Below are 17,713 nucleotides of genomic sequence, written 5' to 3'. Positions count from 1 at the left end.
AAAATAGATGGAATTCCTTAACAATGCAATTATAATTTTTGCTAATTTTTATACTTCTCTATTCATAATGAATCATTCTTTTAAAGACATAAAGAATGTCTCTGTAATCTTCCTGAATGATAATTCCATTTCCCTTCTGCAATTCATTAGCCTCAGTTGACCCAAAGTTGACCCTACTGTAATCAAATCTTTCCTATTTGTCATCACCTTATTGGGTAAAAAGTAGGAGGAGAATAGAGCAGCATGACTCAAGGTACTAACAGCCTTAAATTGGTGTTCAGTCATTTATCTTGGGTCTTCGCTATAGCTAAGAGGTCAATTCAACCTACTGCCAAGCAAGACCTGACAGACAGAAGGAAAGGTAATGGTCCTAAGATGCCCAGAAAATTATTTCTTTTCAAGGTAGTTAGTTAATTGGGTCAATGGCAAAGATATTATAGAATCACATTTTTTTACTTTAGCCTTTATTATTAACCCTCAATATGTCCTAGCATAGTTTCAATACTAATTTCTAATTTAAACTTTAGATTCTGGATGATGTGACGATCAAATTTAGCTTTAACTTTACTTTGAGTTAAAGTCAAGATTTATTACTTGTTAGACATTGTAAATTTTAAATAAAAAGCTGTCCAGGCCGGCGCCGTGGCTCAATAGGCTAATCCTCAGCCTTGCGGTGCCAGCACACCAGGTTCTAGTCCCGGTCAGGGCACCGGATTCTGTCCCGGTTGCCCCTCTTCCAGGCCAGCTCTCTGCTGTGGCCCGGGAGTGCAGTGGAGGATGGCCCAAGTGCTTGGGCCCTGCACCCCATGGGAGACCAGGATAAGCTCCTGCCTTCGGATCAGCGTGGTGCACCGGCCGCAGCGCGCCGGCTGCGGCGGCCATTGGAGGGTGAACCAACGGCAAAGGAAGACCTTTCTCTCTGTCTCTCTCTCTCACTGTCCACTCTGCCTGTCAAAAAAAAAAAAAAAAAAAGCTGTCCAAGCAATGGACCTATTCCTACAGTCAAAAGCTGATAACTTCTTAGGCCTCTGATTATATCATCAAGATATAATCCCTTAATACTTTCAAGTTTTATTTCTTACCAAAAGTTATAAATTTATTCTGGTAGTTTTTTTATTTTAAACATATCTTTCATATATTATGAGATCTTAATCATTCTACCATTTCATAAATTATTTCTTCTTACCAACTGATTAAATAGCTAATATGTAAAATATGGCCTTCTCTCTATGATTTCTGATTGTGATAAAGGTTATTATCATTTTATAGGATATTTTCTGCATGTATTATATGATTTTGTGTGAATTCAAAAGGAGTCAGTGATTCCCCATTGAAAGTTTTCTTTTCAATCCAGAATCTTAAAAAGTAACTGACAAGTGAAGAATTAATAAGCAACTTTGCTCCACTCAAGGATTAACAAGAATTTCCTTAAATTGTTCAAATTTGATTTTATGACTGTGATTCTCTTTTTTTATATTTCCCATTGTTAAAGAACTACTTCTGTGGCATTTTCTACTTTCTGTACTCTTACAGTGATTTGTGTATATATTTCAACTCTCTTTCTATCATGTATATGACCTGTTAGGAAGGCCTGTATCAGATTCATCTCGATAATTTCAACATTAGACATTGTCCTCTGTTTCTAGTAGGCTGTTGGTATACATTAAATGAATAGATGATACATTTCTGATGAGGCTTTCATTAATATTGTCAAAAATTCATTTCATGAATGTTTTACTATTAAATAGATTCTCCAGGGGCCGACACTGTATTGCAGTGGATTAAGCTGCCATCTGCAGGGCTGGCATCCCATATGGGTGCCAGTTGGTGTCCCAGTAGTTCCACTTCCAATCCAGCTCCCTGCTAATATGCCTGGGAAAGCAGCAGAAGATAACCCAAATCCTTGGGCCTTATAGCCACGTGGGAGACCTGGATGGAATTTCAGGCTCCTGGCTTCAGTCTCTCCCTACCAGGGCTGTTGCAGCCATTTTGGGAGTGAACCATTGGGTAGAAAATCTCTCTTTCTCTGTCTCTCCTCTCTCTCTCTCTCTCTCTTTCTGTCACTCTTTCAAAAAAATAGAGTTTCCACATTGACTAAATCTATTTGTATATCTGGATTTTTTTTTCTTAAACAATGAAAATACTGTATTAGAATCATTTCTAAATTGTTAGTAACAGATCCTTTTAATTTTTCAAAACTTTTTTAGGTGCAATGATGAAGCATTTTCTTCTAGTCGTGAATATCCTGGCAGTAACCTTGCCTTTTTTGGTGAGTTAATTTCATCCAAATAAATTGTATTAAAACTTTAAAAAATTTTATCAAAGGCCCCTAATTATGCAACATGTTTATAAAGTTACAGTTTATAAAAGCACTAAGTATTTGTATGTTATCTATATTTTCCTAAACATAAGTTTAATTTTATATTTATTTCCATTATAAAATTAAAGTCATATTATTCTGAATATCCATATAGTTGGCATGAATTAAGAAAGCAAACTTTCTTTTATTTTTTCCTTTTTTTTTTTTTTTTTTTTGACACAGTGGACAGTGAGAGAGAAAGAGAGACAGAGAGAAAGGTCTTCCTTTGCCGTGGGTTCACCCTCTAATGGCCGCCGCAGCCAGCGCACTGCGGCCAGCGCACCACGCTGATCCAAAGCCAGGAGCTTATCCTGGTCAGCACCGCGCTGATCCGAAGCAAGGAGCCAGGTGCTTCTCCTGGTCTCTCGTGTGGTTGCAGGGCCCAAGGACTTGGGCCATCCACCACTGCATTCCCACACCACAGCAGAGAGCTGGCCTGGAAGAGGGGCAACCAGGACAGAATCCGGTGCCCTGACCGGGAATAGAACCCGGTATGCTGGCGCCGTAAGGCTGAGGATTACCCTATTGAGCCACGACACCAGCGCAAACTTTCTCATTTATATAAAGCCTTTAAAATTCTCATGCTATAGAGAAAATAAAATATTGGGGGAAAATAACATTGAAAATATGTTAAAATTATGAAATGCTCAAAAGATAACTCATAAAACATAAATACCGTAATCATAGTCCAGGATCAGAAATTTTTTAAATTAAATTCCTATATCACCTAAACTATAATTTGTTTAGTAACTAAATCTGAAAGATATCTGGAGCTTGGTTAAACTTCTATTTAATAGTTTTACCATTTCTCTTTCATTACTCTCATTCCCCATATGTCCACTGTTGGTCTTCTTTCCAGGGACCCATGTTCACAGTAACTCTTAGGTGGGCAGTTGTTGTCTTGGATGATATGCTATGTTTTAAGACTGTTGGATCAAGATAAGGTTTCTGTTTCTTTTATTTCCTTTTATTTTTGTTTTCGATGTTTTTTGTGTTGGTTTGTCTATTACTCTGTTTTATTTTCATGTTCATCTGGGGATTCCAGACATTGTATCTGCCAACAGCGAGAAGAAAGAGGCAAGCATAGTTAGTGGCATAAACCCTCTTCTTAGACTATAAAATTTTGGATGGCACTAGTCATTGTTTTATTATTCCCTTATTATTAAACTTATACTTGTTCTCAGTTAATGCCTACTAAATAAATTTACTAGATAAATTTTTGAGGTCAAAATTATTTAAAATTAATTCCACTAATTTTAATAATTATGACTCACATTTCTTTCATTTATTTTTTTAAATTATATTTTATTATGTCCACCTACATATTGATAAATTGGGTTTCCTCTGTGAGTGACAGATGTTAACAGCTTAAGTCATAAAATGACAACTACCTGTCCTACAGCAATTTTCCCGGGCTTCTTGAGTCTGATTTGTCCCTCAAATATCCCCTCCCATTTTCACAGAGAGAGGTGAACAAATAATTCAAAGGAAAAATTAAAGTTTACAGATTTTTTTTTCAATCTTAGGTGAAGTCAAATTACACAAATTAAAAATATGATGCTATTGTTTATATGCTGATTTATCTCCATCTCAAAATAAAAATAGTTTAAATAATAGTTATTATTTCTAATACAAAATATATTTTTTCAACAACCAAAAAAAAAAAAAAAACCACTTTGCCTCACATTTTTTTATAATTCTTATTTCACATTATTTCTCCCCAGGCTGCAGACATACAAAACCAGGAACAGACAACGGTAAGAGTTTACTTTAGTTATTTCTGTTACAGGCACATAAACTCCAAAATATAATATTCTGCTAAGGTTAATCATATTAAAATTCCTTCACTCTACAAACTATATAAATATCTCATCACCACAGAATAATCTAATGATTTTTGTAAGACAAAAAAAAATCACTTTAGCAAAAGTTGATATAAGTCAATATTGTTCACCTGAAAGTCTATATATCATATAGCTTTGGTTTTCATGGATACGTAGCAACATCTATATTTACTATCGGTGGAAAATGGAAAGAAAAGTAAAGATTAATATCATTTCTATTTTGAAGACTTGGAGGAAGATCCCTCTCTGATGTATCTTTGAGTACTTCTCATACTCTTGTATTTGTGTCTCTCCTTTACTTCCAAATATGTTTGAATGAGTACATTTAAATGTCTCCTTTTATGAGAAACCTTTCTTTCAAGCATAATTTTGTTGATTTATATCTATTCATATGGAAAATTCTATTGACAAATGTTATGAGTGTTCATATTTGATAAGCAACAGGATAATAAAAAGATAATTTTCTATCAAGTCTTTTGTGGAGAAATTTAAACTGAAAAAAATCATAAATCAAAACTTTGAAATCTACTACCACATTACATTATATTAATACTCTGATGAAATTAGCTTACAATAATCAAAACACTCTCCCCCTCAGGCTAATTTCTAAGTTAATGAAATGTGTTAGCAATTACAGATAGCTGTGAGAATACATACATGTATGTGTGTGTGCTTGTATGTGTCAAAGTTTTCTATGAGATTGATCTAGGTATTTTACTTACAATATCCAACATTTACAAACCATTTTCCATATAGGCCTAGCTCTAAGTAATGTGGTTTACATTATGAACTACTTCATCTAATGTGTGTGAAGCCTATATTATTTTTGTTTTATAAGAGTAATTTTATATCAAAAATCATAAAAGTGGAAACGTACAAGTTAATGTAAAATAGTATGGCTGCTGTTTTTTTCCACATTTAATATATTAACTTACTCAATGTCAAATATTACACTATTTCAAAAATTCTATGGAAGCTAACTTTACATTCCAGTCTACAATAATATCTTTCTGCACAATTTATTCTTTTTGCAGTGCCGTGAGAAAGAGGAAAGACTGTTCAACCAGATTACAGCTCCACATATCCCAGTTCACTATGTGATGAACAGATATCCTCAGTATGAACCCAGCTACTACCTACTCAGACAAGCTGTTCCAACTCTTAATCCATTTATGCTTAACCCATATTACGTAAAACCAATTGTATTTAAGCCAAATGTCCAAGTTCCTCACTGGCAAATCCTCCCAAATATCCACCAGCCAAAAGTGGGACGTCACTCACATCCATTTTTTATGGCCATTCTCCCGAATAAAATGCAGGATAAAGCAGTCACCCCTACCACCAACACCATTGCTGCTGTGGAGCCTACCCCGATTCCTACCACTGAACCAGTGGTGAACTCTAAAGTTATTGCAGAGGCTTCCCCAGAGCTCATCATCAGCCCTGAGACTACCACGGAAGCAACTGCTCCATCAGCGGCAGCATAATACTAAGGAACATCAAAGAAGACAACACAGGTAAATGAGCAAAAGACAAAAATGAGCAATCCCGATGAGAAGCATGGATTAATCAATACAATCATGAGTTCTAAAATAGCACAAATGGAAATACTAAGTAGGTTATGGGAGCAGGCAAAGTAAGCTAGTTATAATTTAATTCAGCAGAACTGCAGTACTGAAAAGCAAATTTCCATTCTGAGAAGAAATTTAAAATAATCATATTTTATAAAATGAAAAAATAGGAATTTTATTATCAAACTTCTCACTATTAAAACTCCTAAAATCTGCTAATTTTATTTTATCCCTTTTTACACACAAACTATGACAGAAGAGTTAAATACTATTAACAAGTGAGATTTTTTCCTTTCTCAAAAATAAATTTTATTAGAAAAATATAGAATAAGAATTTAACAAATTTTAATGCTGTAACAAAGCTCTTGCGTTCTAATTTTGATACAGAGTGAAAGGAAATAACATCTTCCATGAATTCTTTTATTTCAGACATCATTTCCAAAAGGATCCACGAAGTTGGGTATCCCAAATTTCCTCTTGTTTAAAAAAAATGAAAGAATTACAATGCTTACCTTAAGAAATTACTAAAAAAGAAAATCTCATAACATTGAATGTAAAACATATTACCATTATTATTTGAATCAATGGATAGTGGCAGGGCCTGAAACAATTTAAAACTTCTGAAGGAAAAAATTAATAAAATAGAAAATGGTTAAAGAGTCAAAAATAATTTGAGAAGAGAGTTTAAAAGTTTTCAGTTTCTTTGAAGCAAAGGTTTTCGGTCATCAGACTGTGTACATGTTCCATGATCTGAAATGCCATGCCATGCCCCGTAATGTGATGGGACTATCCTCTGCTCAGGGAAAGTTGCGGCTTCCATCCTTTGCCTCGTGACCTTATGCTAGTCATAGCTCTCTCTGAACCATCATTATCTCATAGCTGCAGCTGCTTTGAGGTTCGAGTAAGAACTTAACCTGTGGCTGGTGCCGTAGCTCAACAGGCTAATCCTCTGCCTTGTGGTGCCGGCACAGCGGGTTCTAATCCCGGTCAGGGCACCGGATTCTGTCCCGGTTGCCCCTCTTCCAGGCCAGCTCTCTGCTGTGGCCAGGGAGTGCAGTGGAGGATGGCCCAAGTGCTTGGGCTCTGCACCCCATGGGAGACCAGGAGATGCACCTGGCTCCTGGCTTCGGATCAGGGCCGTGCACCGGCCGCGGCGGCCATTAGAGGGTGAACCAACGACAAAGGAAGACCTTTCTCTCTTTCTCTCTGTCTCTCTCACTGTCCACTCTGCCTGTCAAAAAATAAAAAAGAACTTAACCTGTGAAAGAACCCTAAAAGCAAATCAATCTGCAAAGCACAATGTATTAGAAAAGATAAAATTAATCAATATTAAAATTTATTTTTTAAAAATACCCTGTTTTACCTACTGATAGGAACTTTATGATTATTTTAGTCAATTCTTAGAGCAACTCAGTAGAACAGATTTTATAACTATTATAATTTATGAATGAAAGAATAGGCATCAGGCTGTTAAGTAAATTATTAAAAGCAAAATGAAAGCCAAACCAAACCTGTCTGATTTCAGACAGTGAGGTTTAATTTCTTTGCCTCAGATTTCCATGTGGGTTGTCTAATTTGTGGGAAAAAAAAAGAGAAAAAACACACTGTATTTCTCTAGACTTGCATATTTATAAATATAAATTTTATAAATTATGTGATTTGGTTACTATTTAATAGGCCATCTGTTAAGAAAAAGGTAATAAGTTTGAAAAAACATCTAGCTAACTGAATTTTAGAAAATAAAGAGAGAAAATGGAGACAACATGAAAACAGGTAATCTAATATGTAGTGATATATTGATCCGAAATATGTTACTACATGTTTATGTTTTTAATAGGATAATCATTATTTCAAGAGTTTTTACTCAAAGGTCATGAAAATAGATTCCTAAATTAAAACCGCTGTGTATTATCATATATAAAGAAGTATGGAGGCCAGCGCCGTGGCTCACTAGGCTAAACCTCCGCCTGCGGCGGCAGTACTCCAGGTTCTAGTCCCGGTTGGGGCGCCGGTTCTGTCCCAGTTGCTCCTCTTCCAGTCCAGCTCTCTGCTGTGGCCCAGGAAGGCATGGAGGATGGCCCAAGTGCTTGGGCCCTGCACCTTCATGGGAGACCAGGAGGAAGCACCTGGCTCCTGGCTTTGGATTGGCGCAGCTCCGACCAGAGCAGCCATCTGTGAGTGAACCAACAGAAGGAAGACCTTTCTCTCTGTCCCCCTCTCTCTCACTGTCTTAAAAAGAGAGAGAGAGAGAGAGAGAGAGAGAGAGAGAGAGGGACTTTTAAAAAAAGAAGTATGGAAATGACAGGGTCTTTCTATAAATGTCACTATTACTTTCAATTCATTATATGCCAATTTTAAATATTTAATTTACTTTTCAAAATTCCTTGGATAGAGACATAAGAAAAAAATCATGGAAATTAAATAGATATCCACATAGCATGAGAACTGTTAAAACATATGAGCTAAATTTCTAAACTGTTATTTATTTTTACAGGTCTTCCTAAAACCAAATGATTTCTTCAAACTCTTCAGCAGCTGTTTGCCTCCATCCATCAAGAAAAGTGATTTCACTCATCCAGCTGCTTTTTCTTCTCTCAATTTTACATTCATGCCACATTTAATTTTTTGTTTCTTGCACAATAAAACCAATTGAATGCAATTGGATCTCTTAACTTGAGTCATAGAAATGTCAGAGATTTTGAAATACTGAAATTCCAAGAAAAATTTCATGGGAGTTTCAGGTCACAAATTTACCTTGGGGGTGGGGGTGGTTGTTGAGAATGGGGACAGGTCATAGTTTCACCAGATTCTGAAAGTGGTCCATAATCTAACACAGATTAGGAACTTTTTAAAGATTACACTGAAACATCTAAATTTATGGCTAAATCATTTTAAACAGAGAAGGATTGTACCTTGTTGTTCCAATCCAGATGATCACAGAATAGCTCTTAGGAACTATTAGAACTCTAGAGTTAGCATTAAATTTAAGTTTCTAAAATCACAGCTAATTTTAGTCTAATCATTCCCAAGAGTAAGCTTGAGACAGACAAATTACAGAAGACCATGGCTACAAATACTGATATTGGACAAATTATAGGGCTTGATGGGTACTATAGGCATGACCAGTTCCCTTGAAACTGTTAGCCACAGTTTTACACATGTGCACACACACATTCACACATAAATATGTACACACACTACACAGCAAGAAGCTTCTAGAATTGAGATTCTTCACTGAGAAACATGGATGGATATTCAAAGTCCAAAGATATGACAAACTTTTCCCTTTAAGAAATATTGAAAGGTAAATTAACAGGACTCTTATATTCTTGGCCTATTTTAACACATCATGCTAGGAAAAATATCAATCACAAGCCCATAAAAAATATTTACTAGTCACCCATGTAACCTTTTGTGATAACCCTCAAGGATGTGCTATAATTAGGAGTGATTTACAATCTTTTAGCTGCAGTCACATAAATGCTAAACTCTGAGAGAGAGGTGTGGTCAGGAATATGTAGCATGGCTTGGACTCATTTGCTATGACCACTAATAATGTTGTTAATTTCCTGAAAGCACAGTAAATATGTGGAAGAGGTGAAATTATTTCATTAACTTGAAAAAATCACCTACTATATACAAGGTGCAATAATAATTATCATGAGGATACAAACAAAACCAACAATATTGAATAACAATAAGAAATCAACAACTATCTGATACATACCTGCCATTCAATCATCTATTTTTACAGGTATTAACCTATTTACTTATTGATGGGCTACATATTATTGTTTTTGTTGTTACTATTATGATTATAAAAAGAGAAATTAATATTTAAGCTCTTACTTTGGCTAAAGATTAAATTGTGCATCCTACAGATTCCTTCATAATAGAATTAGTTTCCTACCTTGAAGAGAATAGAGAAATGAAAGAACAAGTTGGGCTTAGAATAGAGAAATGAGGGAGCAAGTCCTAGATCGCTTGCTGACAATAGCAATATTACATGAAAACTTAGCAAACCGTTTCAACCATTAGATAACAACTTAAGAAAACATTTACTAGAAGGTCCAATGCCTTCTATAAATTTTAAGAATCATGTATTTGGAAACACCTCTTAAATATCTAACATGGTGTAGTTTGTTTAACCAGTAAACTTAAGCACAAACATATAAAATGTTTTTAGTTTCTTTCTACCAACAAGTTTAAAACATATGATACAGAGATTCAGCTAGATTCAGAGCTAGATTTATTTCACCATCAGCAAAGTAAGCAGTAAGTAGACAAAACCTCCATTTCAGACAAAATGGAAAGAAAGTTTTAAAGTGAGAATATAATTTTCCTCATGGGCATTGTCTACCTTAGAAAAACTACTACAGAACATGCCTGCGACTATAGACTTGTAGTTCAGGCCACCGAAGATAAGAGATGGGACTTGGGCACTCCCTTGACATGCATCCTCTGGTCTGCTTGAACACAAACCAGGAGGAAAAGAAAGCTAGGCATCAGAAGCAATGGGTGCCAGGCCTATTAATGGCTGATCTGTACAGTGATCTGCCCTCAAGGAGACCCAACAGGCCAGTCCACTGCAGTGGCTTTCAATGTGGTAAGCCTGGGCTTCAGCAGAAGTCAGCTTGTGAAGAGCCCTGGCAGCTCTGCCAAGAGTTGGATCACTGGAAATGGACCTGCCCTGGAGTCGAAGGATGCCCAGGTCAGAGCCACAGATCTTATTGGCTCTAAGCTGAAAAGCCCTTCACTCAGCCCAACTTCCAAAGTGACCGCTGCAGCTGAGGGGACGGCCAAGTAGGGTCAGCAACATTGCAGGCAGAACTGTAAATTTCTTGTTAGAGATGCCCCCTGCCTTGACCTGGCCAGCTCTCCTCCCAGGCCAGCCAAGTAATGAAAGTCAACAGAGTGCCTTCCCCTAGGAGGTTCACACCTCCCTTAGGATATACCCCATGTGAAGAGATAGATAGGTCTGGGCCTCTTAACTTACAAGGCCTAAAGCCCAACAGGTGATTATCAAGCCCCTTCTATCAGGTTCTATTTGCCTCCCAATCAGAAAACTTAATTGTAGCTTAGACAGCACCTTTCTTAGCTCCTCTAATAATGACTCTGTCCTTTGTTCTAGATCCTGTCTAGCGCACTTGGGCCTCATTCCTTCGTAATCATAACCTCTACTCTACCACCAATGGCTCTACTCCCAACCTGTGTGTACTGATGGTCCTCTTCCCCACTTAATGCTGTATAATTGTTCAAAATTTCTCTACAGACAAACCCCTCTACCTACAAAAGATGAGTGACTTTTATCCCAGTCTTGGCTGGAATCAGCTTTAAGCCACATCCATCAAACTGTCCCCACAAGGGTCCAGAGACCCCCCCCCCCATTTTCTCTCCTCTATGAAATCCTCTCATTACCTGGTTAATGCCACTCTTACGATCATTGGTTACTATTATCACCCTGTCTTTTACACGTGCTCTTTCAGCTCTTCCCTCCTGCTCTCTTGGTTCTTCTCTCTTGGCCCTTCTCTCCTGTACTCTCTTGGCCTCTCTTGGCTCCTCTCGTCTCTCTTCTCACTCTTAGCTCCTCTCCTCTCTATTTCCCTCTTATACTCTCTTTATCTCTCTTTCCCTTTGCCGCCCCTTCACTCCGGTCTGTTGGGTGTTCCCCAATAAACCCTTTCCCTTACAAAAAAAAAAAAAAATAGGGAGGTGCCTTTCTCTGAAGGGAGGAGAGAACTTCCACTTTGACTATGACCTTGTCTAAATATGATCAGAGTCAGCAAACTTGGAAGGCTTCCATAGCCTTAGCAACTCATGGATGGGAGCCTAGGGTGGTTACTGGCGCCATAAACTAGAGTGTCAATTTGTTGGGTCAACAACAGGAGTCACTGTGCACTTGCTCCTCATGTGGGATCTCTGTCCTTAATGTGCTATACATTGTGATTTAATGCTATAACTAGTACTCACACAGTATATTTCACTTTGTGTTTCTGTGTGGGTGCAAACTGTTGAAATCTTTACTTAATATAAACTAAATTGATCTTCTGTATATAAAAAAAAGATCATAAAAAGAGAGAAAAGAAACAATCTTTCTCAAGTGGAGCTGACATTTGAGCCCAGATATCCTTGCTTTAATGCCCATACGCCTTAAGAACAGACACAGAGACCAATGTAACAGAAGCAAAATCGTAGAAACAAATCTAAACGTGGATGGTGGATTAATTTTTTATTAGGGCACCAAGAAGAATAGGGGACAGATAGTCTGTTCAGCATATGAAGCTGAGAAAAGTACAAATCCACATGCTGAAAAAAAATGAAATTTGACACATCTTACACCATACCAAAAATCAACAATAAAATACATGAACATAAAAACTAAAACTATAAAATTCTTGGAAGAATGGAAGGGGAGAAACTCTTCAACACTGATTGCCCTTGGTAATGATTTGACTATCACACCAAAAACTCTGGCTATAAAAGCAAAAATAAGTAAATGGAATTTCATCAAACTAAAAATATTTACAAGTTATCAAGCAACAAAATGAAAAGGTAGCCTATAGATTGGGAGAAAATATTTCCAAATCTTATATTTAATAAAAAGTCAATACCCAAAACATTAAGAATTTAACAAAATTCAATAGCAGAAAAACAAATGGACAAAGGACATTTCCCAAAAAAGACATAAAAACTGTCAACAAGTATAGGAAAACATCTTCAGCATCACTAACCATCTGGAAAATACAAATCGAATCCTCAGCGAGTTATCACCTCCCAAATGTTAAATGGATTTTATGAAAAAGATAATAAATAACAATATTGGAAAGGTGTGCGAAGAAAAGGCAATGCTTCTACATTATTGGTTGGTCACATGCATTATGGAAAACACTATGAATGTTCTTAAAGAAAAATACAATTAGCGTATTACCCAAAACCCTTCTCTGGATTTATTTCCAAAAAAAGTCAAATCATCACTTTAAATAAGTATGAATCACTGTCCACTGTGGCATTATTCACAATAACCAAGTTACGGATGAAATGTAAGTGTCCATAAAGAAAAGAAAGAATAGATAATGTATGTATGTGTATTTACACACTTATATACATATATATGTACCTGTATATATCTATATATGTATATATGTACGTATGTGTGTACCTGTACATATATACACATAATTTCTGTATCCACATTATAAACACGTAACAGAATATTAATTCAGCATTAAAAAAAGTCTATCAATTGCCAAAACAAGGATGAAATTGAAAGACATGACACTAAATAAGCAAGACAAGAAAAATATTGCATGATTTTAGTTATTTAAGGAATCTTCAAAAAAATAAAATATACAGAAACTGAAAATAAAATGGTAGTTACCAAGGGTGAATCAAAATAGAGATGCAGGGCAAAGGAGATCAATATGCAGTCAATAGGATACTAAATCAACAGGTCTAATGTAAAGCAGGATTATATTTTATAATCTTATATTATATTTAGAGGTTTTGTTAAGAAAGTAGATTTTCACTGCTCTAGATAAAAGAAAGTAACAATAAGAGATTATGAATGTGCTAATTTTCATGATTATAGTTGCCATGTCACCATGTGTAAGTACACCAAAATATCATGTTGTAAAAATAAAAGATATGAAATTAAAAATGAAAGTGATGTTCTTAATCATGTAAAAATAACTATGAAATAAACTTCCATAAAAATGTAAAAGTACTGTAGAAGCATTTCCACTGTGGTAAGTAAAATAAAACATGAAGCAAAATACACTTGAAGTAAGAAAACATTCTTAAAGACTAATATTGATGTAAATTAATATGGTAGTCTCTAACTAAATAACAATAATAGTTGTAAAAAGTAGGATTTTAACTAAACACTTATCTTTCAGATTGATAATGTCCGATATTAATGTAAAGTGTATTAACTGGAGTTAATATTAATTGGAGTATTCCATATCCCTAATATTGTACAGTACATTTCTCTGCTACTGTTTTTATATTTTCACTAAATACATTGATGAGTTGTGTCCTTTGTATTTGCATAAAATACTTTAGGAGCAAGGTTCCATTCAGATAGAAGTACTTTGTGACTCATGGGGAACTGGGTCTTTAGCACAGAAAAGAAACCTACCTGATCTATAGGTTTACACATCATAACTCATCAATAACTTCCCAAACACCCACTATGTGAATATGGTGTTTCCTCCCTACTCCTAGGGTTGCGGAGCCTAATGAGTTTTTGGAAGCCATTGTATTACTCAGCCTGGCAAACATCATATTTGAAAGTTCTCACACACTCAAGAATACAGTAGTAAGTTAGATTGCGAGTAAATACAGGATTTTTAAATATACTTGGATAAAGCATTTTCACATATATCAAACTCTTCACTAATATCATCTTAAAAGAATTTGTTATTGATCCTCACATTATATATGTTAAAACAACTTCACAATGCCCAAATATAAAGTAGTGAAAATTTATGGGTTTTAGATTTGGATACAACTTGATTAAAGTACCAGCCCACCATTATTTGGCTGTTTAACTTTAAGTGATAAATATAATGGAAAATAATATTTATTGACAGTGATATATGTCTCATGCTCTGTAACAAGAGTTTTACTGGTGTTACTTTATTTGTTCTATCTTATTCTCCTTAGGTACATATTTAAAATTTAGCTTTTAAGACTAACAACACAATCTGCCAGCCATCATAATCTTTTTAGTAGAACATACAACCTTTAATCAAGATATTTATTAGAATAACATATATTCATGATCATTCAATAAATATTCATTCCTTTCACCCTCCTTCCCTGACGTTACAAAAAACATCCACTGCCCCCAACACAAGTCAACTCTCATGATCTATTGCATTTCTACTTCACTTGTCTCCATTAGGTCATCACATCACAAGCATCCAGTACTTCTTTGTAGCTGCTCAGATCCTATTGATGACCCAAGTCAGCTCATCGCAATTTGAATTCTTAGCCTGTATCCTTGAGGAAACCATTCCTGAATTTTTAAGAGCAGTTGCTCCTCTAAAGTGCTACCTAGCATCTTGCCCCTCCACGCTCCTCTCTCCCTTAGTATTCATCATATCTTGTTACTATACATGTTTGTTCACTGCTGAACCTGATGCCCTTTAATATAGGGACTATGTTCTGCTCACTGCTGACTCTCCAAGATAAGGACTAATAAATGTGTGAGCTAAATAAATATGTTAAACAAATAAGTAAGCAAAGAATAAGTGATCACTAATGACTGAAGCAGAAATATTCATTTAATGGTATTAAATAGTATGGGATTTTCCAATCAAAATCCAGTAGGCAAAATCAATGTTGACCTTAACAATTTATTACTGATGACGAATCAAAGCTACCAAAGGCAATGATAAAATGTTAGGCCAGTTTTAATTTTCAAAATAAAAAGGCACAGCAAGGCATTATTATCAACCATAAATATATTACATTGTAAAGAAAAAATGTTTATATAACTTAACCTCAATTTGCAAGGGAAGAAAGATGAATGTCAACCAAATGATTAACAAAGGCTCTGTAAATATCATGCATTATCTTTATCCCGGCACATTATCTAGAAGGAGGAGATAAGGATGTATCTTCCTCCTACTCTTCTTAATGTGATACCTTGTAGTAGTCATCAGCTAATAGTCTAGGCTGATGAAAAAATCATACTTAGGAGAGCAGGTGTATTCATTTTATGTTTATATTTTATTTGAATAGAGAAACCCCAGAAAGTCATGGAAGCAACATTAAACTCTCAAATATTCCTATAAAATACATATTTAATATTAATAGAGTTAATTTCCAATGAACTTGGAAATCTTCTGTAAAGACAGCAAAAAAGGAAGGAGAAGGATTAATGATGGCACAATTTAAAATAGAATTTTGAAATCTGTTAAAGAATGAGAGATCAGCCCTGTGATCAAGAAGAGTGTTATGAAAAAGATATTAGAACTGAGTGTTTAAGGATGGTTGAATTTTTACTTTATGGATTTCTGGCTTGAACATTACCTTTAAAAATGGAATAATTGACCATTTTATAAAATATTTTTAGAATGGCAGAACTCAGTGTGGGCATTGTGGGTGCAACAGGTTAAGCTGTAGCTTGGGATGCCCAGAAATCTGTAAATATCTCCTTATATAGAAAAGACTGTTTAAATTATTCCTGAGTCATGAAGCACTGGGAAAGCAAGATGTGAGCTTCTCAGATGCAGCAAGACCAGTGCTGCATCCCCTGCCCCGTAACCACACTCTCAAGACCAAGTTCTGCCAGCGCCGCGGCTCAATAGGCTAATCCTCCGCCTTGCGGTGCTGGCACACCGGGTTCTAGTCCCATTCGGGGCGCCGAATTCTGTCCCGGTTGCCCCTCTTCCAGGCCAGCTCTCTGCTGTGGCCCGGGAGTGCAGTGGAGGATGGCCCAAGTGCTTGGGCCCTGCACCCCATGGGAGACCAGGAGGAAGCACCTGGCTCCTGGTTTCGGATCAGCACAGTGTGCCGGCCGCGGTGGCCATTGGAGGGTGAACCAACGGAAAGGAAGGAATAATAGTTATTTAAAGCTAAATAATATTTGATTTTATTGAAATTAAGCATCTGCCTGATGATATTACAGGGGCAGAATATCTTTACTCAGGATGATCTTGATGCTTATTTCCTAAATCTAGCAGCTGATGGAATCTCTCAATATAGAAGTTGTTTTGTGTTCTTCATTATGAGTAAATCCAGTGTTTCTCCTCTGTGTATTGCTTTTACATCCAATCAAGATTCTGAAAAAAACTCCCAGAGTAGTATCAGCAGGTACAATTGGAACATCTACAAAAATATAGAGGGACCTGCCTAGTAAGGCAGGTAGAGCTGCCACCTGAGATGCTGGCATCTCATATGGGCACCCATTCATGACCAGCTGCTCCGCTTCTGATCCAGCTCCCTGCTAATGACCTGGGAAAAGCAGCAGAAGATGTCCCAAGTATTTGGGTCCCTGCACCCATTTGGGAGACCTGGAAGAAACTTCTGGATTCTGGCTTCCAGCTTCTTCCTTGCTCAGCCCTGGCTTTTGCAGCCATCCAGAGAGTGAACCAGTAGATGGAAGATGTGTGTGTGTGTGTGTGTGTCTTCTTTCTCTGTAACTCTTTCAAATAAATACATCTGGGGGCCAGCGCTGTGGCACAGCAGGTTAAAGCCCTGGCCTGGGGCACTGGCATCCCATACGGGCACCAGTTTAGTCCCAACTGCTCTTCTTTTGATCCAGCTCTATGCTATGGCCTGGGAAAGCAGTAGAAGATGACCCAAGTCCTTGGGCCCCTGCACCCTCGTGGGAGACCCAGAAGAGGCTCCTGGCTCCTGGCTTTGGATCAGCACAGCTCCGGCCATTGCGGCCATCTGGGGAGCAACTAGGACAGGACTGGCACCCCGAATGGGACTAGAACCCGGGATGCCAGTGCCGCAGGCGGAGGATTAGCCTAGTGAGCCACGGCGCCAACCATCAGTTGACCTTTAGATAATGAGAATATATTTTCCCCATGAGTCAGTGAAGATTTCTAGAACAGTACTAGGGATGGAAGACATCTCTCTCTGTCTTTACCTCTCTCTGTAACTCTGTCTTTCAAGTAAACAAAATAAATCTTTAATAAATAAATAAATAAATCCGGTTTTAGAATAAGAAAATATATGCATGTATATTATATACACACACACAGATATATATGCAGACCTTTATGGACACATTTAATATATTAAAACCAATTGAAGTTGCCACAGAATATCTCTTTCACTTGAGCTATCATGAAAATTCTGTAGTTTTCAGAGGGCATTGATATTGGCTGATTTGCCTCCATTTCCTGCAATACATAATTCTATTAGGTATTTACATCTCTTTAGGCTTCTAACACTTTTTGCTCCATTAGAGATACGTGGTA

General features: G+C 36.6%; 1 protein-coding gene across 1 annotated transcript; it reads left to right on the top strand.

The window, feature by feature from the left end:
• Positions 1-288: 288 nt before the first annotated feature.
• CSN3 (casein kappa) lies at positions 289-8,423 on the top strand. The gene is made up of 5 exons (XM_062199227.1): positions 289-361; positions 2,208-2,269; positions 4,084-4,116; positions 5,238-5,720; positions 8,269-8,423. Exons 2-4 carry the CDS (start codon positions 2,213-2,215, stop codon positions 5,688-5,690), a joined length of 543 nt encoding a protein of 180 aa, XP_062055211.1. The 5' UTR covers positions 289-361; positions 2,208-2,212; the 3' UTR covers positions 5,691-5,720; positions 8,269-8,423.
• Positions 8,424-17,713: the final 9,290 nt, after the last annotated feature.

The sequence above is a fragment of the Lepus europaeus genome, chromosome 8, assembly GCF_033115175.1.
Source record: "Lepus europaeus isolate LE1 chromosome 8, mLepTim1.pri, whole genome shotgun sequence".
Taxonomy (NCBI): Eukaryota; Metazoa; Chordata; class Mammalia; order Lagomorpha; family Leporidae; genus Lepus; species Lepus europaeus.
The sequence above is the reverse complement of the archived record's forward strand: the minus strand, read 5'-3'. Positions and strand labels throughout refer to the sequence as shown.

Excerpts from the sequence above, each read along its gene's own strand:
- CSN3 (XM_062199227.1), top strand. The coding sequence starts at position 2,213 with ATGATGAAGCATTTTCTTCTAGTCGTGAATATCCTGGCAGTAACCTTG. Across the intron at positions 2,270-4,083 it reads CAGTAACCTTGCCTTTTTTG|GCTGCAGACATACAAAACCA; the intron begins GTGAGTTAATTT and ends ATTTCTCCCCAG. Across the intron at positions 4,117-5,237 it reads AAAACCAGGAACAGACAACG|TGCCGTGAGAAAGAGGAAAG; the intron begins GTAAGAGTTTAC and ends TTCTTTTTGCAG.